Genomic DNA, 27,161 nt, shown 5'->3' with positions numbered 1-27,161 from the left:
TTTTAGTGATATGGGATTTCGACGGATTTTTGGTCGAAATTTTTTATGGGCGTCTGTTAAGACCTTATTAATGGTGTGAGTTGATCCGAAGGGGAAAACGTCCGCATTTTCAAGTTCAAATGAAATTTTGTGCGGCAAGTAATTCATTTTTAAGAAAAAAAAATATCTTTACTCTAACCAGACTTTTATTTTCACTGCTCTACTGAAGAGGGGAAAAGAAAAGTTTTCAAAACACTCTTGGCCATTAGGAACCATCAATTGTCATAAAGGACAATCAATAACAATTAAAAGCCAACATTTTTGTTCTTTTCTCTTAAGAATATTTTACTTCTTTAAGAAATCAACAAAAGCGTTTTTGCTTCTCAAAATAATAATATCAATTATTTAAGAGCAAATAATTCATTTCTTGTAGAAGATCAGTATAAATTACTTCTTCCAAGATCTTTTCTTTCTTTTTCAAATTTTGATTAATTAATCAGGCATAGTATGAACCTCAAATTTATTATATGAGGCTTCCAATTATGATATTGATTCACAAATAAATGAATTATCATCATCATATCACAATAAATAATAAATTATTTCACTAAAAATCTGTAATTGCATTCCTCGATTTAATTTTGAAATCCACCAAATATCTAATTTAATTCCTCATGTTAGAATTACCGAACCACCAATCAATCAAATCAATTCTTTTGTAAATTTACTTTATTGATTAACTAATTAATTCTTTATTATATACTTAGCGTATTTCACATGATGGATATAAAATCCACCTGCATGGTTTTCACGTGAAAACTTATAAGTAATCATAAAGGGGTGCCTTCTATTTCAAATCTGAGATATGATTCTACCAACTAATTGTATTTCACTAATGTGATTTGTCATTCTCCAATCTATTAGAAATACTCACCTTTTAATAGAGTAAAATTATAAATCAAACTACAAAGATTATAATAATTATATCTAGATTAAGAGTATAAGTACATGTATTGAACTAGAGAAGTGGTTTATAAATATCTAGAGCACAAACGAACATCTCTACTTGGCCTGTTCAATACATATATTATATACTAGCACAAGAAGTTGGAATATGTCCACCCCATAATTATGATCAAATTATTTAATCTTGTGCTACAATCATCAAGATGTTTATCCCACTTCTTCTTTAATTGTGAACATTAATTTATAATTTATAACAACCGATAATTTTAATCTCTCGTGCATGAGTTTAAATAACTCTATACACAAAAAATCATCTCCTATATAAATAAAGGACACACATATTAACACAATGATCTATTCGAATAAAAACTTTATTATGTATAGAAAAATGAAATAAACCGTCTTTACAAGAGATTAAAATTTAATACTACAATTTAACTACATGATTAACAGTATAACCCAATAATAAATTCATCCTAAAAGTATTCCTCAATTAATTATCCCTTATCTCTAATACCAAACGATGAAACGAACCAAATGAACTAAAACTATAAGATCAGCATTTTCACTACACTATTTTCCCATCCTCAAAACTTTCTTCTTCATCAATTGTGAAGTTGCAAAAGAAATGACTACACAGAAAGCTCATTGCTTGATGTTGCCATATCCATTTCAAGGTCATATCAACCCAATGCTCCAATTCTCCAAACGTTTACAATCCAAACGTGTTAAAATCACTATAGCAACCACAAAATACTTGTTGAAAAACATGAAAGAAATAACAACTTCAGTGTCAATCGAGGCCATATCCGATGGCTATGATGATGGTGGTCGCGATCAAGCAGGATCTTTCGTGGCCTATGTTACACGATTCAAAGAAGTTGGTTCGGATACCCTGTCTCAGCTTATTCAAAATTAGCAAATAGTGAATGCCCTGTAAATTGCATAGTATATGATCCATTTCTCTCTTGGGTTGTTGAAGTGGCAAGAAAATTTGGATTAGTAAGTGCTGCATTTTTCACACAAAATTGTGCAGTGGATAATATTTATTACCATGTACATAAAGGGCTAATAAAACTTCCACCTACTCAAAATGATGAAAAAATATTAATTCCTGGATTTTCATGTCCAATTGAGGCATCAGATGTACCTAATTATGTTATGAAAATTGAAGGACCAAAAATACTTGAAGTGATGGTAAATCAATTTTCAAATCTTGACAAAGTGGATTGGGTCCTAATCAACAGCTTCTATGAGTTGGAGAAAGAGGTAACATATTTTTGGTCGTTTTGGTGCTTCTTCGGTCTTTTTAACCTTTTATATAGATGTTTAATCGAAGTTACATAAAAAATGAACTGACAAAATCATATGTTCATAAGGTTGTTATAGTTTTCATTAGTAGCAAGATTTTATGATTATGACTATATATTGAATGTCTTTCTTAAAGGGGGTGTGTGACGACTATTTCTTTTTAAAATAGATGTTCTAAAAGAAACTTTTAATACATGTTAGAAAGGAGTATTAGAAAAAAATAATTCAAGATACATCTTATTTTGCTTTGTATTGTTTGTCATGTAGATAATTGATTGGATGTCCAAACTTTATCCAATAAAGACAATTGGACCAACAATACCATCAATGTACTTAGACAAGAGACCACATGATGACAAAGAGTATGGTCTTAGTATCTTCAAGCCAATGACAAATGAATGCCTAAATTGGTTAAATCATCAACCAATTAGCTCAGTGTTGTATGTATCATTTGGAAGTTTTGCCATAGTAGAAGCTGAGCAAATGGAAGAATTGGCATGGGGTTTGAAGAACAGCAACAACAACTTCTTGTGGGTTGTTAGGTCTACTGAAGAATCCAAACTTCCCAAGGACTTTTTAGAGGAATTAACAAGTGAAAAAGGACTAGTGGTGCCATGGTGTCCACAATTACAAGTGTTGGAACATGAATCAATAGGATGTTTTCTGACGCACTGTGGGTGGAATTCGATTCTGGAAGCAATTAGTTTGGGAGTGCCAATGGTGGCAATGCCACAATGGACAGATCAACCAACAAATGCAAAATTTGTGAAGGATGTTTGGGAAATAGGTGTTAGAGCCAAACAAGATGAAAAAGGGATAGTTAGAAGAGAAGTTATTGAAGAATGTATAAAATTAGTGATGGAAGAAGAGAAAGGAAAATTGATTAGGGAAAATGCAAAGAAATGGAAGGAAATGGCTAGAAATGCTGTGGATGAAGGAGGAAGTTCAGATAAAAATATTGAAGAATTTGTTTCCAAGTTGGTTACTATATCCTAAGTATGAAATTAAATAAGAGTCATAAGAAATAATTAATAAGTTGATTTGTGTTTTGCAATAATTAGGGTTTAATCATGTATTTTTCCCGTGAATTTATGAAATTACTATTCGTGTCATATTTCAATTCTCAAATACATGTATCTGTCACATCCAAATATATATATATATATATATATATATATATATATATATATATCTCGAATACATAAAGTCAAAATTAGATGTAATTTATTTCAGATACATTAAATTTATTTCAACAAACAAATGCAAAACTTGTGAAAGATGTTTGGGAAATAGGTGCATGTTAGAGCCAAACATGATGAAAAGGGATAGTTAGAAGAGAAGTTATAGAAGAATGAATATATAAAACTAGTGATGGAAGAAGAGAAAGGAAAATTAATTAGGGAAAATGCAAAGAAATAGAAAGAATTGGCTAGAAATGTTGTGGATGAAGGAGGAAGTTCAGATACAAATATTGAAGAATTTGTCTCCAAGTTGGTTAGTATATCCTAAGTAATTAAGAAGTTAATTAAGAGCCATAAAAAAGTAATTAAGAAATAAATTTGTATTTTGTAATTTATTTTTCTTATTGAAGTACCAAAGTTTGACCTGAATCTTCCTAGTATTGTCCTCTTGCTATTTTTTAAATAGCAAACAACACAAATTTCACTAGTTTAGGATTAATTACTTGTCTTCATGTGAGCTTTTGATATTGTAATTTGTGTCATATTTCGATTCCTAGATATATGTATCTGACGCATTCAGAGTATCTCTGATACATACTAAGCAGATACATCTAATTATGTATAACCGAAACACATCAATTTTGAAGCAAAATAATTATGCTTATAACGACGGTAGAGTATTTCCCATATCTTTGATCCCAAAAAAAATCCAATAAACTCAATATTCTTCCCATTCATTTGGCATCAGAAATCTTTCCATTGTTTCTTCCCTGAATTTCTTCTCCAATTCTTTTCTAAATTTCTTTTCATTTTTTTCTAGTGTCAGAAATTATTTTCTCATAGATACGTATAATATTAACTCAAATACATGTATGTACACTTTATAAGATACATAAACATTTATATTAGATATAGGGTCGGATCTATGTTGTAGGTTTTGAGTGCTCAAGCATCCATTAATCTCGACGCGTAACATGTGAAATTAAACAGAAAATATGTAAAACTAATATATTGAACAGTTGAGCACCCACAAGCAATAAGTCGTGATATTTGCTTTGGTTCTGAAGCTGAATTGTTGGCTCCCAAAATGTGAGAACCATGATATTAAAATTTTGGATCCGTCACTGATTAGATATATGTGTATATTTTGTCAAATACATATATATATTTTATCAAATGCACTACACTACATCAAAAATAATTTTTAGCGGCAATTAATTAACGGCAATTAGCAATCGTTGTATATGTCTCTAAAGCCTTTAGCGACACTGGATTTAATGACACTTAACTAACGCCGGTAAAGACTTTAGCATTCTTTATTAATGTGTCTATTTATTGTGGTTAAAAGTTATTTTTATTGTAATGCTAATCAAATACATATTTTGACCACCGACTCTTCTTCTCTTCCCTTTGTCTCTCTCCTCTCCGGCTAGATACCAACACCACCTCGCTGCTCGTCTCCTCATTTATGAATTAATTAAAATGAGTAAATTATTCTTAATTAGATCATCTAAATTAGGCCCTAATATTATTGGGAAAAAAGTTTGAAATATATCCGAACTTTGACTGAAACGCTATAACAATACCGAACTTTGGAAAAGACCTTTTACCCCATGCACTTTTTAATAGTGTATTTTAAATGTATATATATATGCCCACGTGGACAACATAAATATTGCATCATTATAAATAGTAATGTGTCCACATTGACACATATATACCTTTAAAATACACTATTAAATAGTTTAGGGGATAAAAGGTCCTCCATAAAGTTTGGTATCTTAACAATAATTTCGGCCAAAGTTAGAGTATTTTTCAGACCCTTTTTCCAATATTATTTGATATATGTTGGGGGAAGCGAGAGAGAGGGAGGTAGACGGATGATAAGTAATTCGTTAATTAAGTAATAATAAGAATATTTTTGGATTAAACTATTGACAATAAGAGCATTTTAGATCAAATTATTAACTAAAAATATTTTTATTTAATTTCACATAGTTTAAGAGCATTTTTAACCCTTTTACATAAATTCAGTTATATCAGTCCGTAATTTTTATTGGGAATAATACGATCGTTTGAATTTAAGATGCAATCCAAATATTTTATGATTTAAATTCAGTAATTAAAATTAAATGTCTACAAAAAGGATTACAAAAGGCATCTTCCAAATAAATAGACTACACATGCATAGATGACCAATTAATGATATAATAATCGTTATTTTAGACATCATTTTGGATGATATGACCTGCTTATGTCACTGCACATGTTGGCAATCTCGTTTGGTTAGAAACGAGTTATTATGAAATTAATAATTTCGAAATTAGTTTTCCTAACCAAACATAGAATAACTCATTGTAAAATTAATTTCGAAATTAGTTATTCCTTATCCCTCAAACCAAACAAGTATGTAAACTCGATCACTAACTATAAGAAGAGCATTTTCACTACACGATTTTCCCATCCTCAAAAACTCTCCTCTTCTTCCTCTGGTGAAGTACTTAAGAAGAACGAAAACGATTTTCTACAAACTATTGAAACAATTCTATTAGTCAGGTACGACTTTAGACTAGATTTGATGTTTCAGATAGTCACTTGACTAATTGTTATTATCTTAGAGAGGCAATTTTTCCTTTTTATTTCAATTTTCAAATGTGATACTTATGATATAGTTCGTATTTTTAACCTATGATTACATTTTTGCAGCCATCAATTGTGAAGTTTCAAAAGAAATGACTACACACAAAGCTCATTGCTTGATGTTGCCATATCCATTTCAAGGTCATATCAACCCAATGCTTCAATTCGCCAAACGTTTACAATCCAAACGTGTTAAAATCACTATAGCACTCACAAAATTCTTTTTGAAAAACATGAAAGAATTGCCAACTTCAGTGTCAATCGAGGCCATATCCGATGGCTATGATGATGGTGGTCGCGATCAAGCAGGATCTTTTGTGGCCTATGTTACAAGATTCAAAGAAGTTGGTTCGGATACTCTGTCTCAGCTTATTCAAAAGTTAGAAAATTGTGGATGCCCTGTAAACTGCATAGTATATGATCCATTCCTTCCTTGGGCTGTTGAAGTAGCAAAGAATTTTGAATTAGTTAGTGCTGCATTTTTCACACAAAATTGTGCAGTGGATAACATTTATTATCATGTACATAAAGTGGTAATAAAATTTCCACCTACTCGAAATGATAAAGAAATCATAATTCCTGGATTTTCATGTCCAATTGAGGCATCAGATGTACCTTCTTTTGTTTTTAGTCCTGAAGCAGAAAGAATAATTGAAATGATGGTAAATCAATTCTCAAATCTTGACAAAGTTGATTGGGTTCTAATCAACAGCTTCTATGAGTTGGAGAAAGAGGTAACATATTTATATAGATGTTTAATCGAAGTTATACAAAAAATGAACTGACAAAATCATTTGTTCATTAAGGTTGTTATAAAAAATGAACTGACAAAATCATCTCTTTAAAAAAAAATAATCAAGAGATTCAAGATACATCTTATTTTGTTTTTATTGTTTGTCATATAGGTAATTGATTGGATGTCCAAGATATATCCAATCAAGACAATTGGACCAACAATACCATCAATGTACTTAGACAAGAGACTACATGATGACAAAGAGTATGGTCTTAGTATCTTCAAGCCAATGACAAATGAATGCCTAAATTGGTTAAATCATCAACCAATTAACTCAGTGGTGTATGTATCATTTGGAAGTTTAGCCAAATTAGAAGCTGAGCAAATGGAAGAATTGGCATGGGGTTTGAAGAATAGCAACAACAACTTCTTGTGGGTTGTTAAGTCCACTGAAGAATCCAAACTTCCCAAGAACTTTATAGAGGAATTAACAATTGAAAAAGGACTAGTGGTGTCATGGTGTCCACAATTACAAGTGTTGGAACATGAATCAATAGGGTGTTTTCTGACACACTGTGGGTGGAATTCGACTCTAGAAGCAATTAGTTTGGGAGTGCCAATGGTGGCAATGCCACAATGGACAGATCAACCAACAAATGCAAAATTTGTGAAGGATGTTTGGGAAATAGGTGTTAGAGCCAAACAAGATGAAAAGGGAATAGTTAGAAAAGAAGCTATAGAAGAATGTATAAAATTAGTGATGGAAGAAGAGAAAGGAAAATTAATTAGGGAAAATGCAAAGAAATGGAAAGAATTGGCTAGAAATGTTGTGGATGAAGAAGGAAGTTCAGATAAAAATATTGAAGAATTTGTTTCCAAGTTGGTTACTATATCCTAAGTAATTAAGAACCATAAAAAATAATTAAGCAGTTGATTTGTATTTTGTAATTTCTTTTTCTCATCAAAGTAGCAAAGTTTGACTTGAATCGTCTTTTGTGGAAAGTGACAAGTTTGTTACTCCCAACTTATTTGTTATGCTTTATTTGTCATCTCACTTTTAAAGAACTTTTGAATATAATTAGTTAAAACTTTGTTAATTTAAATTTCAAATTTCAATTAGCTTTTGGTTGTCTCTTTTGTTTGTTAAAATGTCTTGTAAGAATCACAAATAAAATTTAGAACATGCTACCAAGTATATTTCTGTAGGATTTTGACAAAATATTCTAAACATAATCAAAATTTAAAAGAAAACATGAATAAAGATAAAGAATAGAAATGTATTCAAAAGTAGTATAACACTCATAATCGTTTTCATCACTCCCAACATAAGAAATTTTTCTGATATTTTATTATTTTTAAACTTAATATATGTATAAAATAAATTTTTGACACATAAATTTATTCGTATGATATGATACTTTTTTAGATTTATTTTTATAAAAACATAAATTTATCTAGTTATTCGATACAATTTTATATTTATATAGAAACATACAATTTTATTATAAGAAACATAAAATCAATTTGATACGATCAATGGCCAGATCCAGATTTTCACTTAGTGAGTTCAAAATATAAATAGGTAAACATACAAAGTAATCAAGGAGCATCAATATTTACAATATAAACATAGAAAATAATTTTGACCTTATATATGTAATGTAATTTTTAAAATTAAGAGAGTTTGAATGAACCCCTTTACGGAACTCTATTTTTGCCCCTGAATACGGTATGATTCGATTGGGGTAATTATTTGTAAAAAATATTTTTCAATTTTATCATGTTCATCTGGTCAAATATTTTTGGGATAAGGGTCTGAAAAATACCCTAACTTTGGTCGTATTTACGGTTACAATACTAAACTTTCATGAGGACCTATTATCTCCCTAGACTATTTAATACCGTATTTTTTTACCCCCTGAACTATTTAATAGTATATTTTAAGGGTATATATGTGCCCACGTGGACACATTACTATTTATAATTTTGCATTATTTTCTATGTCCACGTGGGCAAATATATATGTTTAAAATACGGTATTAAATAGTCTAGGGAAGTAATAGGTCCTCATGAAAATTTAGTATCGCAACAGCAAATCCGACCAAAGTTGAGGTATTTTTCAGACTAGGGGTGTGCAAAAACCGATTTAACCAATAAACCGAACCGAAAAAAACACTATTGGTTTATTGATATTGGGTTATTGGGCTAACGGTTTTTAAACGGTTTTGCAAAAATTTTTATTGGGTTATTGGTTCGGTTTCCGATTTTATAATTTTTGTTAATGGTTAAACCGATAACCCAATAAGACTATACTAAATTTACTAGTCTTATTGTTAATGATTAAACGATTGTTACTTTCACACTTTTTGTTAATGGTTAAACGATTGTTACTTTCACACTTTTTCCTTTGAATGTGTCTAGTGTCTAAACTTGCAAGAAAAATGATTGTTACTTTTATGATTATTACTTTCATGTCAAATGTTGGAAAAATCATATGGTATTTTCTTATTGGTTAAACCGAAAACCGAACCGTTAAGTACCATAAACCGATTAACCAAAAACCGATAAGAAATATGTTATTGGTTTGGTTATCGGTTTGAATTATTTACAAACCGAAAACCGATAAACCGAACCAATAACACCTAAAACCGAACCGAACCGACCGATGCGCACCCCTATTTCAGACTCTTATCCCAATATTTTTAAAAATAATTCTCTAAAAAAACAAGTTCATTAAAAATGAATAAAATAAGCTTCCTAATGAAAGTAGGAAAAACAATTTTTTCTACAAGTGACGGTCCACATCGATAATGTTATCCCCCCTCCCCCGCAAAAAAAAAAAAAACACCCCATCCCCACATCTCATACCCCTACTTCTCAAGATTTGTTAAAAGTTTAATAAATTTTTCCTCTTATATAACAAAGTTTATATATTCTTTTTGCAAATAAACTCAATATTATTTTATAATAATATCTATAAACCTATTATTGCTTTAAAAAAGTCCCCTGGTCTAAGGCTACTATTTTCTTTTAGATTTGTAGAGTCGTCCCTACCCCTTACTATATCTCATAGTATTTCTCTAAATGAAATACAAATACTTTTTAAGATAATTATTTTTACTTACATATCAAACACAAATTATTATTATTTTTTAAAAAATCCACTTATTTACTATAAAATATTTTCCAAGGCATCCAAAATATGTCTCGAGCTGGAACAATTTTTCGATAATTTCACACCACACAATAGATTGATTGTATTTCAAAGAAAAAGAAAATGACCCCTACTACAAAAATAGTTTGGCAACATGGACCATATTCATATGTACTAATAGACACATTTTGAATTACTTATCATAATTGTTTCTCGAGAGAGTCAAATTACATAAATTTTGATTAATTTCTACTATATATTTTTTTTCATGAAATTAATATAAAAAAAATTATAACTTATAATATAAAAACCACATTTCACTACATGATTTTCCCATCCTTCAATGAATAAAGAGAAAATACTTGAGTGACCAATTGAGAAATTGCAAAAGATGAGTACTAGTCACAAAGCTCATTGCTTGATCTTGCCATTTCAAGGCCAAGGTCATATCAACCCAATGCTCCAATTCTCCAAACGTTTACAATCCAAACGTGTTAAAATCACTATAGCACTCACAAAATCCTTTTTGAAAAACATGAAAGAATTGCCAACTTCAATATCAATCGAGGCCATATCTGATGGCTACGATGATGGTGGTTTACACCAAGCAGGAACGTTCGTTGCCTACATAACGCGATTCAAAGAAGTTGGTTCGGATACTCTGTCTCAGCTTATTCAAAAATTAGCAAATAGTGGATGTCCTGTAAATTGCATAGTATATGATCCATTCCTTCCTTGGGCTGTTGAAGTGGCAAAGAATTTTGGATTAATTAGTGCTGCATTTTTCACACAAAATTGTGCAGTGGATAATATTTATTACCATGTACATAAAGGGGTAATAAAACTTACACCTACTAAAAATGATGAAGAAATATTAATTCCTGGATTATCATGTACAATTGAGAGTTCAGATGTACCTACTTTTGTTATTAGTCCTGAAGCAGAAAGAATACTTCAAGTGATGGTAAATCAATTTTCAAATCTTGACAAAGTGGATTGGGTCCTAATCAACAGCTTCTATGAGTTGGAGAAACAGGTAACATATTTTTGTCGTTTTGGTGTTTCTTCTGTCTTTTTAACCATTTATATAGATGTTTAATCGAAGTTATATAAAAATGAACTTACAAAATCATATGTTCATTAAGGTTGTTATAGTTTTCGTAGTAGCAAGAATTTTTTTTGGTCTCATTTTGGTTGGAATTAAGTGTACAACATATCTAACCTATGTTTTTCTTTGTCTGTTCCATTTCGACTAATTCACTAAATCTTATGATTATGACTATATATTGAATGTCTTTCTTAAAGGGATGTCTGACGACTATTTAGGTTAATTCTTTTTTTAATAAATGTTCTCAAAGAAACTTTTAATACATGTTACAAGGAAGTATTAAAAAAAAATTTCAAGAGATTCAAGATATATCTTATTTTGCTTGTAGGTAATTGATTGGATGTCCAAGATATATCCAATAAAGACAATTGGACCAACAATACCATCAATGTACTTAGACAAGAGGCTACATGATGACAAAGAGTATGGCATTAGTGTCTTCAAGCCAATGACAAATGAATGCCTACATTGGTTAAATCATCAACCAATTAACTCAGTGGTGTATGCATCATTTGGAAGTATAACCAACTTAGAAGCTGAGCAAATGGAAGAATTGGCATGGGGTTTGAAGAATAGCAACAACAACTTCTTGTGGGTAGTTAGGTCCACTGAAGAATCCAAACTTCCCAACAACTTTTTAGAGGAACTAAAGTTGACAAGTGGCAATAATAAAGGCTTAGTGGTGCCATGGTGTCCACAATTACAAGTGTTGGAACATGAATCAACGGGATGTTTTCTGACGCACTGTGGCAGGAACTCGATTTTGGAAGCAATTAGTTTGGGAGTGCCAATGGTGACAATGCCACAATGGGCAGATCAACCAACAAATGCAAAGCTTGTGAAAGATGTTTGGGAAATAGGTGTTAGAGCCAAACAAAATGAAAAAGGGATAGTTAGAAGAGAAGTTATTGAAGAATGCATTAAATTAGTGATGGAAGAAGAGAAAGGAAAATTAATTAGGGAAAATGCAAAGAAATGGAAGGAAATGGCTAGAAATGATGTGGATGAAGGAGGAAGTTCAGATAAAAATATTGAAGAATTTGTTTCCAAGTTGGTTACTAAATCCTAAGTAATTAAGAAGTTAATTAAGAGCCATAAAAATAATTAAGAAGTTGGTTTGTCTTTTGCAATTTATTTTTCTCATCAAAGTAGCAAAGTTTGACTTGAATCTTCTTATGTGGAAAGTGACTAGTTGTCATGGTCAATGAGTCACTCCCTACTTATTTGTTATCTTACTTTTAATGAACTTTTGAATATAATTAGCTAAAACTTTGTTAATTTAAATTTCAAATTTATAAATTAATTAAGATGAGCAAATGATTCTGGATTAGATATCAGAATTAGGCACTATAGCTACTTAATGCAAGATAAACTATAGATATATATGTGTTGGATCCAGCTCTTCATTGCGTGGAGCTAATTAATTTTTCCTCAATTTTTCGGAAGTGATATCAATATTTTTAGAAGTAAACAAAAGAATAAATTATTGTATGGCTAGATGATATGTTTTTCATATTTATAACGACAACATTTTCAGTAGAATCCCACAGATGGATCTGTATTTTTATTTTTATTTTCATATTTATTTTAGATATATTGTATATAAGTGAATTCATGTGTATGGGATACACCGACTCTCTCACTCATTGCTCTCCTATATATCTCACTTACCTCCCTCCTCTCTTGCTTGCCTCTATCACTCTCTCCCTCTATCACTTGCCTTCCTCTCTCTCACTCACCTTGCTCCCTATGTATTTGTATTTCAGAATGTATCTGGTATATATTCCAGCTACGTGTATCTAGTGTAATTTGCATGTAGTTGAGATACACTGACACTCTCGCTAGTCTCTCCCCCTATTTATCTGTGTGTTTAGAGTGTATTTAGTAGAAAAATATATTTATCTAGATGTATCCGACTTAAAATTTGATATGAAATTATTCTTAGTGAAACGATATTTAAATATTTTAAGGTAGAGAGAGAAAGTATTTACGTAATTAGATAGTTTTTCCAAAAGCTAATCCAATGCCAATCCATCATATCCATCCTTCAACTCCAGTAATTTGATTCTCTTATAGTCACTCCACTCCAATAAAAAAATATATAAAATATTTCAAAATTGACCTACCTATATTATATTCTTGGTATCCAAGTTTCAATAATATAATATTGTTCTTATATAGATTAAGAACAAAATAAAAAAATATTTAGCTATTCTCACTATTTTTTGGGATTATAATTGCAGTAAATCATGATTCAACAATACCACTGATATTTTGTGAATACTATTAAAGATACAAGTAATCACAGTATTCATGGTATATTAGTTAATAAACAAATAAAATATTTAGTATATTGATATAAAAATAGTACTTCCTTTGTTTCAATTTGTTTTTCTTATTTATTTTTTAAATACGTCTCAAAAAGAATATTTCTTTCCTTTCTTGGAAAATTTTTAATTCTAACTTTCCATGTGACGTGTTTAAAACCACAAGATTAACTGACATTTTGATACATTCTATGTATCTTTAATTAATCTGAAATCACAAGATTAAAAAAGAAAATCTTAAATTTTGTGTCAAGTCAAAATAAAAAATAAATAAATTGAAATGACAGAAATAGTATATCATTTGTTCAATATAAAATCGTCCCCTTTCAAATAATTCATGATCAAAATTGGCTCATTTCTCTTGTTTTGGAGCAATCATTAGTAAGAAAAGTATTTATGAATTATTAAGTTAATTGAAGGGTATTTTTAAACTAGTTGTCTAACGAAAATAAATTTTGTTTTACCCAAAACATAATAAAAATAAGCAATTGTTATATTAAAATATTATATAAAAAGTAAATACTATTACATTCGATCCTATTTATTTGTCAAATATTTTCTAATTTGATTTTCCTTTTTACTTGTCATTTTTGACAAATCAAGAAATGACAATTTATTTTTTCCTATTATACCCTCAATTTATTAACACCGTGTTCATATTTTTAAAAAATGTAATGAGTGTAATATTTTGAATCATATCAATTAATAAGGATAAAATGATACTCACTATATCAATAAATATTTTTTAATAGATGCGCCAAGTCAAATGTAGACCTTAAATGTCTAGATCAAGGGCTACAATTATATATTTATATAGAAACTTAAGATTTTATTACAAGAAACATAAAATCAGTTTGATTCGATCAAGGGCTAGATCCAGATTTTCACTTAGAGAGTTCAAAATACAAATAGGTAAACATACAAAGTAATCAAGGAGCATCAATATTTACAATATAAACATATAAAAAATAATTCTGACCTTATATATGTAATGTAATTTTCCAAATTAAGAGAGTTTGAATGAACCCCTTTACAGAACTCTAGTTTTTCCCCTGAATACGGTATGATTCGATTGGGGCAATTATTTGTAAAAAATATTTTTCAATTTTATCATGTTCATCTGGTCAAATATTTTTAAAAATAATTCTCTAAAAAAACTAGGTCATTAAAAATGAATAAAATAAGCTTCCAATGTAGGAAAAACAAATTCTTCTACAAGCGACGTTTCACTTGATAATGTCATTCCCCCCAACCAAAAAAATAAAGTTTATATTTTTTTCTCAACACTATTTTTTATAATAATATCTACAAACCTATTATTGCTTTAAAAAAATCACCTGATCTAAGGTTACTATTTTCTTTTAGATTTGTAGAGTCGCCCCCACCCCTTACTATATCTCATAGTATTTCTCTAAATGAAATACAAATACTTTTAAGATAATTATAAAAAAAAATCATCTTATTTACTATAAAATATTTTTCAATGCATCCAAAATATGTCTCGAGCTGGAACAATTTTTCGAGAATTTAACACCACACAATAAATTGTTTGTATTTCAAAAATAATTTGGCAATATGGACCATATTCATAAGTACTAATAGACACATTTTGAATTACTTATCATAATTGTTTCTCGAGAGAGTCAAATTACATATATTTTGATTAATTTCTATTATATATTTTTTTTTCTAGAAATTAATATAAAAAATTATAATTTATAGTATAAAAACCACATTTCGCCATAGGATTTTCCCATCCTTCAACGAATAAAATAACTTTTTCAGATAATACTTGAGTGACCAATTGAGAAATTGCAAAAGATGAGTACTAGTCACAAAGCTCATTGCTTGATTTTACCCTATCCATTTCAAGGTCATATTAACCCAATGCTCCAATTCTCCAAACGTTTACAATCCAAACGTGTTGAAATCACTATAGCAGCTACAAAATCCTTCTTGAAAAACATGAATGAATTATCAACTTCTGTGTCAATCGAGGCCATATCTGATGGCTACGATGATGGTGGCATCGACCAAGCAAAAACTTACGAAGCCTACCTAACGCGATTCAAAGAAGTTGGCTCAGATACTCTGTCTCAGCTAATAAAAAAATTGGAAAATAGTGGATGTCCGGTAAATTGCATAGTATATGATCCATTTCTCCCTTGGGTTGTTGAAGTGGCAAAAAAATTTGGATTAATTAGTGCTGCATTTTTCACACAAAATTGTACTGTGGATAATATTTATTACCATGTACATAAAGGGGTAATAAAACTTCCACCTACTCAAAATGCTGAAAAAATATTAATTCCTGGATTTTGATGTCCAATTGAGGCATCAGATGTACCTACTTTTGTTATTAATCCTGAAGGAGAAAGAATACTTCAAGTGTTGGTCAATCAATTCTCAAATCTTGATAAAGTTGATTGGATTCTAATCAACAGCTTCTATGAGTTGGAGAAAGAGGTAACAATTTTTTTTTTCGTTTTGGTGCTTCTTCGGTTTTTTCAACCATTTATATAAAAAATGAACTGACAAAATCATATGTTCATTAAGGTTGTTATAGTATTCGTGGTAGCAAGAATTTATGATTATGACTATATATTGAATGTTTTTCTTAAAAGGGTGTCTAACGACTATTTAGGTTAATTCTTTTTTTAATAAATGTTCTCAAAGAAACTTTGAATACATGTTAGAAAGGAGTATTAAAAAATATCAAGAGATTTAAGATATATCTTATTTTGCTTGTATTGTTTGTCATGTAGGTAATTGATTGGATGTCCAACATATATCCAATAAAGACAATTGGACCAACAATACCATCAATGTACTTAGACAAGAGACTACATGATGACAAAGAGTATGGTCTTAGTATCTTCAAATCAATGACTAATGAATGCCTACATTGGTTAAATCTTCAACCAATTAGCTCAGTGTTGTATGTATCATTTGGAAGTTTAGCCATAGTAGAAGCTGAGCAAATGGAAGAATTGGCATGGGGTTTGAGGAATAGCAATAAGAACTTCTTGTGGGTTGTTAGGTCCACTGAAGAATCCAAACTTCCCAAGAACTTTTTAGAGGAATTAACAATTGAAAAAGGACTAGTGGTGTCATGGTGTCCACAATTACAAGTGTTGGAACATGAATCAATAGGGTGTTTTCTGACACATTGTGGGTGGAATTCGACTTTGGAAGCAATTAGTTTGGGAGTGCCAATGGTGACAATACCACAATGGACAGATCAACCAACAAATGCAAAACTTGTGAAGGATGTTTGGGAAATAGGTGTTAGAGCCAAACAAGATGAAAAGGGGATAGTTAGAAGAGAAATTATTGAAGAATACATAAAATTAGTAATGGAAGAAGAGAAAGGAAAATTAATTAGGGAAAATGCAAATAAATGGAAGGAAATGGCTAGAAATGCTATGGATGAAGGAGGAAGTTCAGATAAAAATATTGAAGAATTTGTTTCCAAGTTGGTGACTATTTCTTAAGTATGAAATTAAATAAGTCATAAAAAATAATTAATAAGTTGATTTGCATTTTGCAATTTCTTTTTTTTTTAAATTAAAGTAGCAAAGTTTGACTTATATTCCATGATTATTATTTTAATTATACAAAATTGCTTCACTAATTCAAATATCACATTAACTTACTAACTTATTCGAGGTTATAATACATTATACATGCTCAACAATCTAACCCAATCGTTATGAATAGGTCCATAGGGAAAGAAATTGGGCCAGAAAAGTTTTTTGGATAGTAATTTGAAATTCTTGGCTAGACCAGTCTTAGATGAAATCTGGGCTAGGTGAGGTCTAGGGCTATCCGGGAAAGGATGGGGTATTTTGTTGAGATTTGACTCATGTATACTTGTAGTCAAGACATAAAAGAGTCCATAATATAAGGCCTTTACGATTGACTCGGATACCATGCCTGGTATGACACTGAAATTTGATTTGGGTTCCGTAAGAGAATCAGGTATGCGATATGGTTCCATGAGAGGATCAGGCTTTGGCATTATATATTATCACGATCCGAGTCTACATCACAGCCGAGACATGGTACATGAAACCACAAGTGATCCCAAGCTAATCCTTGACATATCATATCTAAGCATAGCATATGAAAACTGAAGCAGAAGCTATAAATTGAAAGCATAATTGAAATAAAGTTCAAGAATAAGTCTATTACAATTGAATACAAATATCTAAAAGCCTCTAAACTGAATAAAACGATTTGTCGGGACAAGACCTCAGACTGCTTGAAAAACTAACACAACTGAAGTGAAAAAAATATAGTCACTCATAACGGAAGTCCTCTGAATGCAATGAGGACTCCCTACAATGCTAAAAGTAGAGGAACTTAGTGGAACGTCTTCTCGCAAATCTGAATCAAGATGCTAAAATCTACATCATAAAACAATGTATCGCAAAGTAGAGTCAATATATGGAATATATTGATATGCAGGGTAAGGACTGAGATGAACAATTATATGAGAAACTGAAAGAACTATAAATCTGAGCATGAGTTATACACAAACAATAACTAAAGAACTGGGAGTCAAAAACACCAAATTTTATGTGGAAAAATCCTTCAAATCGAAGATAATAATCAAGGAATCGTCGAGATCCAAATTGTTTCACTATTCAATAGGAGGGTTAAAAATATTCTCCTAAATGGCTACACAACAATTGTGAAACACAAAAGCAATAGATACACCAACAAAAGTAAATAGAAAGAATACACCTAAACTCGTTTGTTGTTCGGGACTTGAAATTGGACTATGTTGACCACTGAATCTGATAGACACCATTCCAAACCAAAGACCAAGATGTTAGGAACACTCATTAAAAGTTTTAGTCTGATCAAACGATTAACAAATTAGGAAATATGATTTAAAGGTTGCGAGTCGGAGAAAAAGACTACAGAAAAATAATCATTTTCTTCTCTCTTCTTTCTTGTTGAAAATTCTCTCAAAAATCTCTCTTTTGTGCAAATAGTAATGAACAATTGAATAATTCTCTCAAATGATAATTTCTAGATAACGAATTGGTGTTTTTCTTCTAAAATCAAAACCAACTTCAAATAGGACCAAAATTCCAATCATTTTTCAAATAAGATTAAAATTCCATCTTTTCCAAATAGGATAGAAAAAAAAGAAAAAAAAATAGAATTAGGTCATGGGCCTATGGCTGGAACATGAGCCATAACCCAACAGTATTGTCTGATGAACGATGACTTTTTCACTTAGAGTAAAGTCATTGTCAACCTCTGTCCTACCCATAACTGAAAAAAAGGAATCAATCACTAAGTTCTGAGCAATAAAAGTTGGTATCGACAATATATTGTTACTACTTTTATAGAAGAGTTTACAAGTATGCATGTTTTCGTCAACATGCCTACTTGTATGGCAAAGAGTATTTTTGATATTTTTTAGTTCTTGTTCTTTAAAACTTGAGTTAAAAATATACTTAAATTATCTTTTGTTTAATTAGTCTCATATCTATATTGTGTTTGTCAAACTACTAAGTAAATTTTAAACTGTATTTCTCATACTCACAACAATTTAGCTATGAAACTCAAAAAATAAATAGTTTAAATGTGTTTTTGGAAGTATCTTGCTGCTTATTTTATGTACTTTTTCTCTGTTGTACTTGGACACACAAAAAAAACAATATTTACATAGTGACCTGTATTTCCCCATTAAAGATATAGACTTTTAAGTTGAGACATTGACCTATTTTTCCATTTAATATTGGGAAAAGGATAAAAATATCTCTCAACTTTTATTTATTAGTTGATTTTACTTTTATCGTTAAAATAAAGTTATTTCATGACATTTCATTAGGAGAGGAGTATATTTTGAGGAAAATAGAAATAGTTAGGTGCTATTCTAATCCTTAAAAAAACAAAAGTGATATTATAGGACAAATTCTCAAACAAGAGTGACTATCTAAAGAAATTACCCTCAAATTTCTCTGCATGACATAAATTAAGACAAAAAAATAACATATATTGAGTTCATGCTGTCACGAGCTCCTATAACTAGTATTGGTAAATTTAGATGTCACTAGTACATTGTACCCAATAATTGCCTTATGTCATTGCACATGTTGGCAATAAAAAGTTGGAATATACAATAGGAAGAAGCCAACACACTTTGTAAGGCATATTGATCCAAATTGTACACTTCAACTCTATCGACTAACTATAAGAACCACAAGATTTTCCCATCCATAAATTGTCATTCCTTCAATTGAGAAGTTGCATAAGATTTTAAGAAGAAAGAAAATGATTTCTACATTGTACTTAAGTCATCTTTCTTCTTGATTGATTTTTCAGATAATTATTTAGCTTAAGTTGTTATATCATAAAGTCATCTTTCTTCTTGATTGATTTTTCCTTCAGCCATTAATTGAGAAGTAGCAAGAGATGATTACTCACCAGGCTCACTGTTTGATTTTGTCATATCCAGTCCAAAGTCATATCAACCCAATGCTCCAATTCTCCAAACGTTTACAATCCAAACGTGTTAAAATTACTATAGCACTCACAAAATCCTTTTTGAAAAACATGAAAGAATTGCCAACTTCTATGTCAATCGAGGCCATATCTGATGGCTATGATGATGGTGGTCGCGATCAAGCAGGATCTTTCGTGGCCTATGTTACACGATTCAAAGAAGTTGGCTCGGATACTCTTTCTCAACTTATTCAAAAATTGGCAAATAGTGGTTGCCCTGTAAATTGCATAGTATATGATCCATTCCTCCCTTGGGCTGTTGAAGTAGCAAAGAATTTTGGATTAATTAGTGCTGCATTTTTCACACAAAATTGTGCAGTGGATAATATTTATTACCATGTACATAAAGGGGTAATAAAACTTCCACCTACTCAAAATGATGAAGAAATATTAATTCCTGGATTTTCAAGTACAATTGAGACATCAGATGTACCTACTTTTGTTATTAATCCTGAAGCAGAAAGAATACTTGAAATGTTGGTCAATCAATTCTCAAATCTTGACAAAGTGGATTGGGTCCTAATCAATAGCTTCTATGAGTTGGAGAAAGAGGTAACATATTCTTTGGAGTATTTTTTTTTTTATGTATATATAGTAGATGTTGAATCTTCTCTACTTCTTCATATGTTTACTTCTTCATATTTTGAATCTTGTTAGTGAAAATCCTGACTCGACCACTGACAGTAGAGAAAACATTGAAGGAATTAAATCACATAATACCTCAGACTTCATTTTCTAGTCACCTAAGTTATTGTACAAAATATTCATATAGTTACATGAAATCTTATTCTGTTTTTATTGTTTGACATGTAGGTTATTGATTGGATGTCCAAGATTTATCCAATCAAGACAATTGGACCAACAATACCGTCAATCTATTTAGACAAAAAACTACATGATGACAAAGAGTATGGCCTTAGTATCTTCAAACCAATGACAAATGAATGCCTAAATTGGTTAAACCATCAACCAATTAGCTCAGTGGTGTATGTATCATTTGGAAGTTTAGCCAAATTAGAAGGTGATCAAATGGAAGAATTGGCATGGGGTTTGAAGAATAGCAACAACAACTTCTTGTGGGTTGTTAGGTCTACTGAAGAATCCAAACTTCCCAACAACTTTTTAGAGGAATTAACAATTGAAAAAGGCTTAGTGGTGTCATGGTGTCCACAATTACAAGTGTTGGAACATGAATCAATAGGATGTTTTCTGACGCACTGTGGGTGGAATTCGATTTTGGAAGCAATTAGTTTGGGAGTGCCAATGGTGGCAATGCCACAATGGACAGATCAACCAACAAATGCAAAATTTGTGAAGGATGTTTGGGAAATAGGTGTTAGAGCCAAACAAGATGAAAAAGGGATAGTTAGAAGAGAAGTTATTGAAGAATGTATAAAATTAGTGATGGAAGAAGAGAAAGGAAAATTAATTAGGGAAAATGCAAATAAATGGAAGGAAATGGCTAGAAATGCTGTGGATGAAGGAGGAAGTTCAGATAAAAATATTGAAGAATTTGTTTCCAAGTTGGTTAAATGTAAGAGTCATAAAAAATAATTAAGAAGTTGATTTGTATTTTGCAATTTCTTTTTCTAATTAAAGTAGCAAAGTTTGACTTGACTCTCCTTTTATTTTCTCCTCTTTCTATTATTTTATTAATTCATTTCTTGTGGAAAGTAACAAACAAATTGTCATGGTCAATGAGTCATTCCTAACTTATTTGCTAGATGATTGAATCTTTATTTGTCATCTCACTTTTAATGAACTTTTGAATATAATTAACTAAAAGTCTGTTAATTTAAATTTCAAATTTATGAATTAATTAAGATGAACAAATGATTCTGGATTAGATCATCAGAATTAGGCACTAATGTTACTTGATGCAAGATAAATTATAGATATGTTGGATCCAGCTCTTCACTAGTATACAATATCAGTGATATTCTGTGAGTATTATTTAACATACAAGTATTAGCAGTATTCATGGTATATATACTATATAATATACAAATATAAATTTTGTATTCTGATATAAAAATAGTATTCTCTTTGTTTTAATTTATTTGTCTTATTTTTTCTTTTTGATCTATTTTAAAATGAATGTTTCTTTCCTTTCTTAAAAACTCTTTAATTCTAACTTTTCACATGACATGTTTAAGACTACAAAATTAAAAGACATTTTGCTACGTTTAACATATCTTTAGTTTAAAACCACAAGATTCAAAAGTTTTTTTTTAAAAAAAAAAACTTTATATCAAGTTAAAATCAGAAAAACAAATTAAAAAGAAATTTTTTTATACCATTTGTACAATATAAAATTGTCCCATTTCCCAATAGTTCATGGTCAAAATTGGAGCATTTATCTTGTTTTGGAGTAAACGTTAGTAAGAAATGTATTTTTAAATTATTTAGCTAATTGAAGGGTATTTTTAACGGAAACTTGAAGAAATTTCACTAGTTTAGGAGCTTAGAACTTAGATACACTCTAATTTGTATTGTTACTAATCTTACCAGATTTTGCTGCATCTAGAATATAGATACTTCGAGATACATGTATCTCGGTATACAAGAGGTGAAAAATTAGATGTAATTTGTTCTAGATATATTGTATATATATAGTATATGAATGTAGGTCTAATAGTTTTGAATGGGCATTTTTGGCCTTCTAAAAATGAATTTGGTCAAAGAGACTATAAAACTTGCTCCCAAGTATTAGTTTGGATGCACAACTAAATTAATGAATTATTAAAAGCAAAAGATTCACTCCTTTTGAACAAATTAAAACAATAAAGTATCTCCTTTGAACTTCGAGAAGTCTTCTTCAATACATTATGAGTAAAATTTACATTGAGCACACTACATTAGAAACTAGCTAATGTAAAATTTAGGTTATATTTATATTTTACTCTTATTTTATTTGGCATAAGTAAAATTAGACTTTTTAAAATCGTCATATCATCTATGTTTCTTTTTTTATATTCATACGATTTGATTAGTTTTTGTATTTTTGTTAAAATGTTATGTATAGGACTAGAACATGTATTGAAGTACATAATATTTATAGGACTTTGACAAGAATTTTTTAAACATTTTTAGACTTTAAAAAGTGATTAATCATGAACGAACGCCAAAAAAAAAATGTAATGCACAACAAATTTAAGCAATCAATACTTATAAATGGTCGGATCCAGATTTTCACTTTGACAAATTCAAAATATAAAAAGGTATACACACAAAAAAGTTAAGGAGCATCAATACTTATTATATATACATAAAAAATAATTTTGACCTTATATATATAGAATATTATTTTCAGATTAAGAGAGTTTGAATGAATTCCCTTACGGAATCATGATACCGTCCCCATACACATGTTCAATTGATCAAGTAATTTTGAAAAAGAAACTATCTAAGAAAACAAATTCCTTAAAAATGAGTTCCTTAGAGAAAGTAGGGGAAACGATTTCTTCTACTTATGACATTCTGCATTAATAATATCATCATCACCCTATAACACACTTCATCTTCATCATCCCACACCTCTGTCTCTCATAGTATTTATTTAATTTATATACAAATATGTTTAGCATAATATTTTTTATTTATCCATCGAATATAAAGAAAAAAAAAAAACATTTTTCAATGTATTCAAAATATTTCTCGAGCTAAAACGATTTTTAGATAATTTAACACACACAATAAATTGTTTGTATTACAAAGAAAATGACCCCAAGAGTTGGGAAAAAAGTAGACAAAAACAATCATAAAACACGGAGAAATTTTGCATGGTACAACAAACTTCATTTGGCGTGTTAAATTGGTTCGTTTGACTAATAACATACTAGATGGACCATACTCGTTTCTCGAAAGTCAAATCATTTAGAATTTTTATTAATATTTTATAATATATTTTTTCATCATATTAATATAAAAAAATTTGCAACTTACACTGTTGTACTCCCTCTATCCCTTATGCGACACTTTTCATTTTCTGAAAGTTGAACAATTTAAATTTGATCGAAAATTTACACATGAAATTATTTAAAAAAATTAAATAAAATTTATATATTTTGTAAACTACGTAAAAAAATACTATAATTCATATCAAAATATTTAAAAAATATATGAAAATTTTACTATAAAAAATAGACTCATTTAAATCTTAAAATTCAAAAAAAGACATAAATTATGACAAAAGGAATCACATTTTTAGCTCCAAAAACTAATATTGACCCACGTGAAACAAAACATGAGAAATAAAAATGAACCGAAGGAGTAAAAAAGTTCAATCAAATATTATAGTAAAATTAGATAAAATTCATTCACCTATAACCAAAGATTCGAAGTTTGAATCTTAGTTATGAAAACAAATTTGACAATAAAAACTTTTCACCTTAATTCAATCTTATACAAAACGAATTTGAATTAATCAGAACCTCAATACTGATATCCGATATCAACCTCCCACTTGGTCAAGTCAACTCTATCTTTCATTTGACTACTTTTCCTTCACCATAAACCAATTTCTCTTTCTTCTTTTTTCCTTCAAAGGCGCATTAAGTTTATGCCTTTCACGTGTCAAGTTTTTATACGTTTTTGAAGTTGACATTTTTAGATTTTCAATAAAAGTCTACGTCAACTCCTAAAAATCAAATCTAACCGTCTGATCACTTTTGATATAATTTAACGATTAAGATTAAAGGAAAATAGTTTACCGGCTATAGCCGGTTGATAAAAGTTGGTCAACTAAGAAAAAAGGATCTGTGCTTCCCATGTGATTTCCACCAAGAAGAAAAGTCAGCTTTCTTTTGCTTTAATTTTATTTTTTTATTTCTTATTTAAGTAAATGTTAGCTTTGGGAATCTATTTGTTAATTTGGGTGATATAAAAAGTCAAATCATTTAAAGATTTTATTCTCTATTTTTTTATCCTGATATTTATATTTTTATAATATAAGTATCAATTTGACATTTCAAGTGGGCTTCCTTTTATTATTGTTAATTCTTTTATGTGCTACTATCATTTTAAAGTCAACTAGGAAAAGTAAGAAGCATAATTTCTATGGATGGTAGTGGGTGGTGAAGTGTGCAGGTGGTGGAGGGAGACTTAAAAAAAAGTTATTTTCGATAGATTTTCAGTTCAAAGGAAAGAAAAGTTCATAAATATTCATAGAAAAAGTAATTCAAGTAGGGAAAATGATTTGATATACCTCTCAACTTTGTTATTTAGAGTTTATAAGTTTCTCGTTACAAAAGTGACTCGTTATGAAAATGGCTCATACCACTAAGAAACAATAGATTGTATAAGAATAAGTGAATAACAAGTCTACATAGTAAAATCTTTGATCTACAGGAATAAATTTTTGACTTACTTTAATTATAGAAAACAAACCTTGTTAATTCAAGAAGATGAACCTTGATTAACATTAATTTTTTTAGGAATGGATCTAATTAATTTGAAGCAATGAACCTCGACAAACATTAATGTGTCACATATCTTTCTTAGTAATTCATATAAAATGAAACGAAAAGAGTATAAAAATAATATATTATGATATAATATGCTTCATATAAAATGTAGGACAATTTTTTTTATTTTTTTATTATACATTGGATCCCACCATTTTCCCCTTGGAATAAAGCTAATGGAAGCTGTCAACTAGCATGCTACTATTTTGTCTTTTCTTTAATAAAATAGAAATATTTTTAAATAAATCTCAGCCGTTAGATCAAAAGATTTGACTCTTACCTGGTCAACCGGTCATCCTTTTCTACCTATATATAACCTTCTACTTCTTCAGCTTCTTCTTCATCTTCTTCTCATCATCTCTGCAAATCAAACAACAACAAAAATGGCTGTAGAGTTATTAAATTATACAAATATGAAAGAACAGTTAGCTTTACAAGAAGCTGCTTCAGCCGGTTTAAAATCAATGGATAATTTAATCCGGTTCGTTTCATTTCAACAACAGCAAAACCAAACGGTTCAGCCGGATTGTAGAGAGATAACTGATTATACTGTTAACAATTTTAGGAAGGTTATTTCTATTTTGAACCGGACCGGTCATGCCCGGTTTAGACGTAGTCCGGTTCAGGTTACTGATGATTCATGTACGGCTCTTACTCTATCTCCGTTGACAACGCCGGCGGAGGAAACAGTACCGGCGGTGAAAGCGCCGGTGAATGTTCCGGTTGAGAAGTATCAATCGAAGGAGTTGACTCTAGATTTTACGAAACGGAAAGTTGGTAAATCTATTGGATGTGAAGCTGTTCCGGTGGCGAGTTCGACGACATCGTCGTCGTTTATGTCGACGATTACAGGTGAAGGAAGTGTATCAAACGGGAAAGTGTTTTCGTCTATGAACTTACCTCCTCGTCCGCCTGTTTCCTCCGGGAAGCCGCCAATCGCCGGGAAAAGATGTCGCGATCATGATCTGTCTGATGAATTTTCCGGTAGAACCTCCAGCTCCGGCAAGTGTCACTGCAAAAAGAGGTTGGTAGTCTCTTCATAATCTCTAACACATTTTAGCCTCTCCGATGTTAATTCAGACTTTCTAACCTGTTTTTATTTATTTCTAACAGGAAATCTCGAGTAAAAAAAGTGATCAGAGTTCCGGCGATCAGTTCAAAAACCGCTGATATTCCGGCAGATGAATACTCATGGAGAAAGTACGGTCAAAAGCCGATCAAAGGTTCACCATACCCAAGGTAATTACACAAACACCATGATCAATCATCACGGTTCAGTTTTTTACGAATGAAAATTCCAGATCTGAAACTAAACTTTATTTTTTTTTCAATTTTCAGGGGATATTACCGATGTAGTAGTGTAAGAGGATGTCCGGCGAGAAAGCACGTAGAGAGAGCCACCGACGATCCAGGAATGCTTATTGTGACTTACGGCGGAGAACATCGTCATGTTCAAACCACGATTTCCGGCAACGTCCCCAGCGCCGGCGCTGGAGCTGGAAGTTCCGGCGAAAGAATGATGGCTTTTGAGTTAACAGGACAGAAAAATGGAGAACGATTAGGGTTAGAGATTTAGGGGCTTTTTTTGTAATTTCGAGATAGTGGAGGGGTGGAACTGACATTTGAGAAGACTTAAAGATTAGAAAAGTCAATAGTTTGGTGGGAGTTGAGGGGTGTGTATGTAAATTTGGGAAATTTTGACTACTTTTTATTTAATACGACAATCGAGATGGTTTAGAAATTTTCAAGTTTGACTATACTTTTACTTT

General features: G+C 30.4%; 5 protein-coding genes, 1 long non-coding RNA gene and 1 pseudogene across 6 annotated transcripts; 6 read left to right on the top strand and 1 right to left on the bottom strand.

The window, feature by feature from the left end:
- Positions 1-1,573: 1,573 nt before the first annotated feature.
- LOC125814585 (UDP-glycosyltransferase 74G1-like) lies at positions 1,574-3,258 on the top strand (annotated as a pseudogene).
- Positions 1,938-20,467, bottom strand: LOC125814589 (uncharacterized). Its single transcript, XR_007442127.1, has 3 exons — positions 20,361-20,467; positions 10,819-10,884; positions 1,938-2,029 (listed from the first exon to the last, which is right to left on the bottom strand). It is a non-coding gene; the product is annotated as an uncharacterized LOC125814589 (long non-coding RNA).
- On the top strand, positions 6,170-7,716 carry LOC125814584 (UDP-glycosyltransferase 74G1-like). The gene is made up of 2 exons (XM_049494049.1): positions 6,170-6,811; positions 6,983-7,716. Exons 1-2 carry the CDS (start codon positions 6,170-6,172, stop codon positions 7,709-7,711), a joined length of 1,371 nt encoding a protein of 456 aa, XP_049350006.1. The 3' UTR covers positions 7,712-7,716.
- LOC125814588 (UDP-glycosyltransferase 74G1-like) lies at positions 10,359-12,149 on the top strand. The gene is made up of 2 exons (XM_049494051.1): positions 10,359-11,003; positions 11,404-12,149. Exons 1-2 carry the CDS (start codon positions 10,359-10,361, stop codon positions 12,142-12,144), a joined length of 1,386 nt encoding a protein of 461 aa, XP_049350008.1. The 3' UTR covers positions 12,145-12,149.
- On the top strand, positions 15,224-16,896 carry LOC125814583 (UDP-glycosyltransferase 74G1-like). The gene is given in 2 exon segments (XM_049494048.1): positions 15,224-15,868; positions 16,168-16,896. Coding segments are annotated over 2 exon segments (1,374 nt in total).
- LOC125814586 (UDP-glycosyltransferase 74G1-like) lies at positions 19,794-21,609 on the top strand. Its single transcript, XM_049494050.1, has 2 exons — positions 19,794-20,479; positions 20,741-21,609. Exons 1-2 carry the CDS (start codon positions 19,838-19,840, stop codon positions 21,479-21,481), a joined length of 1,383 nt encoding a protein of 460 aa, XP_049350007.1. The 5' UTR covers positions 19,794-19,837; the 3' UTR covers positions 21,482-21,609.
- Positions 21,610-25,752: 4,143 nt separating this feature from the next.
- LOC125814613 (probable WRKY transcription factor 11) lies at positions 25,753-27,161 on the top strand. Its single transcript, XM_049494078.1, has 3 exons — positions 25,753-26,416; positions 26,506-26,631; positions 26,731-27,161. The coding sequence occupies exons 1-3, from the start codon at positions 25,776-25,778 to the stop codon at positions 26,966-26,968; spliced, it is 1,005 nt and encodes a 334-aa protein (XP_049350035.1). The 5' UTR covers positions 25,753-25,775; the 3' UTR covers positions 26,969-27,161.

Source organism: Solanum verrucosum, unplaced genomic scaffold, assembly GCF_900185275.1.
Source record: "Solanum verrucosum unplaced genomic scaffold, falcon-dt-bn FXZP01000268.1, whole genome shotgun sequence".
NCBI lineage: Eukaryota > Viridiplantae > Streptophyta > Magnoliopsida > Solanales > Solanaceae > Solanum > Solanum verrucosum.
The sequence above is the reverse complement of the archived record's forward strand: the minus strand, read 5'-3'. Positions and strand labels throughout refer to the sequence as shown.

What these genes read in the sequence shown, in the direction of transcription:
- LOC125814584 (XM_049494049.1), top strand. Translation starts at nt 6,170, where the DNA reads ATGACTACACACAAAGCTCATTGCTTGATGTTGCCATATCCATTTCAA. An exon ending in TCTATGAGTTGGAGAAAGAG is followed by an intron (nt 6,812 to 6,982) that starts GTAACATATTTA and finishes TTTGTCATATAG; the next exon opens with GTAATTGATTGGATGTCCAA.
- LOC125814588 (XM_049494051.1), top strand. Translation starts at nt 10,359, where the DNA reads ATGAGTACTAGTCACAAAGCTCATTGCTTGATCTTGCCATTTCAAGGC. An exon ending in TCTATGAGTTGGAGAAACAG is followed by an intron (nt 11,004 to 11,403) that starts GTAACATATTTT and finishes TTTTGCTTGTAG; the next exon opens with GTAATTGATTGGATGTCCAA.
- LOC125814586 (XM_049494050.1), top strand. Translation starts at nt 19,838, where the DNA reads ATGATTACTCACCAGGCTCACTGTTTGATTTTGTCATATCCAGTCCAA. An exon ending in TCTATGAGTTGGAGAAAGAG is followed by an intron (nt 20,480 to 20,740) that starts GTAACATATTCT and finishes TTTGACATGTAG; the next exon opens with GTTATTGATTGGATGTCCAA.
- LOC125814613 (XM_049494078.1), top strand. Translation starts at nt 25,776, where the DNA reads ATGGCTGTAGAGTTATTAAATTATACAAATATGAAAGAACAGTTAGCT. An exon ending in AAGTGTCACTGCAAAAAGAG is followed by an intron (nt 26,417 to 26,505) that starts GTTGGTAGTCTC and finishes TATTTCTAACAG; the next exon opens with GAAATCTCGAGTAAAAAAAG. An exon ending in AAAGGTTCACCATACCCAAG is followed by an intron (nt 26,632 to 26,730) that starts GTAATTACACAA and finishes TTCAATTTTCAG; the next exon opens with GGGATATTACCGATGTAGTA.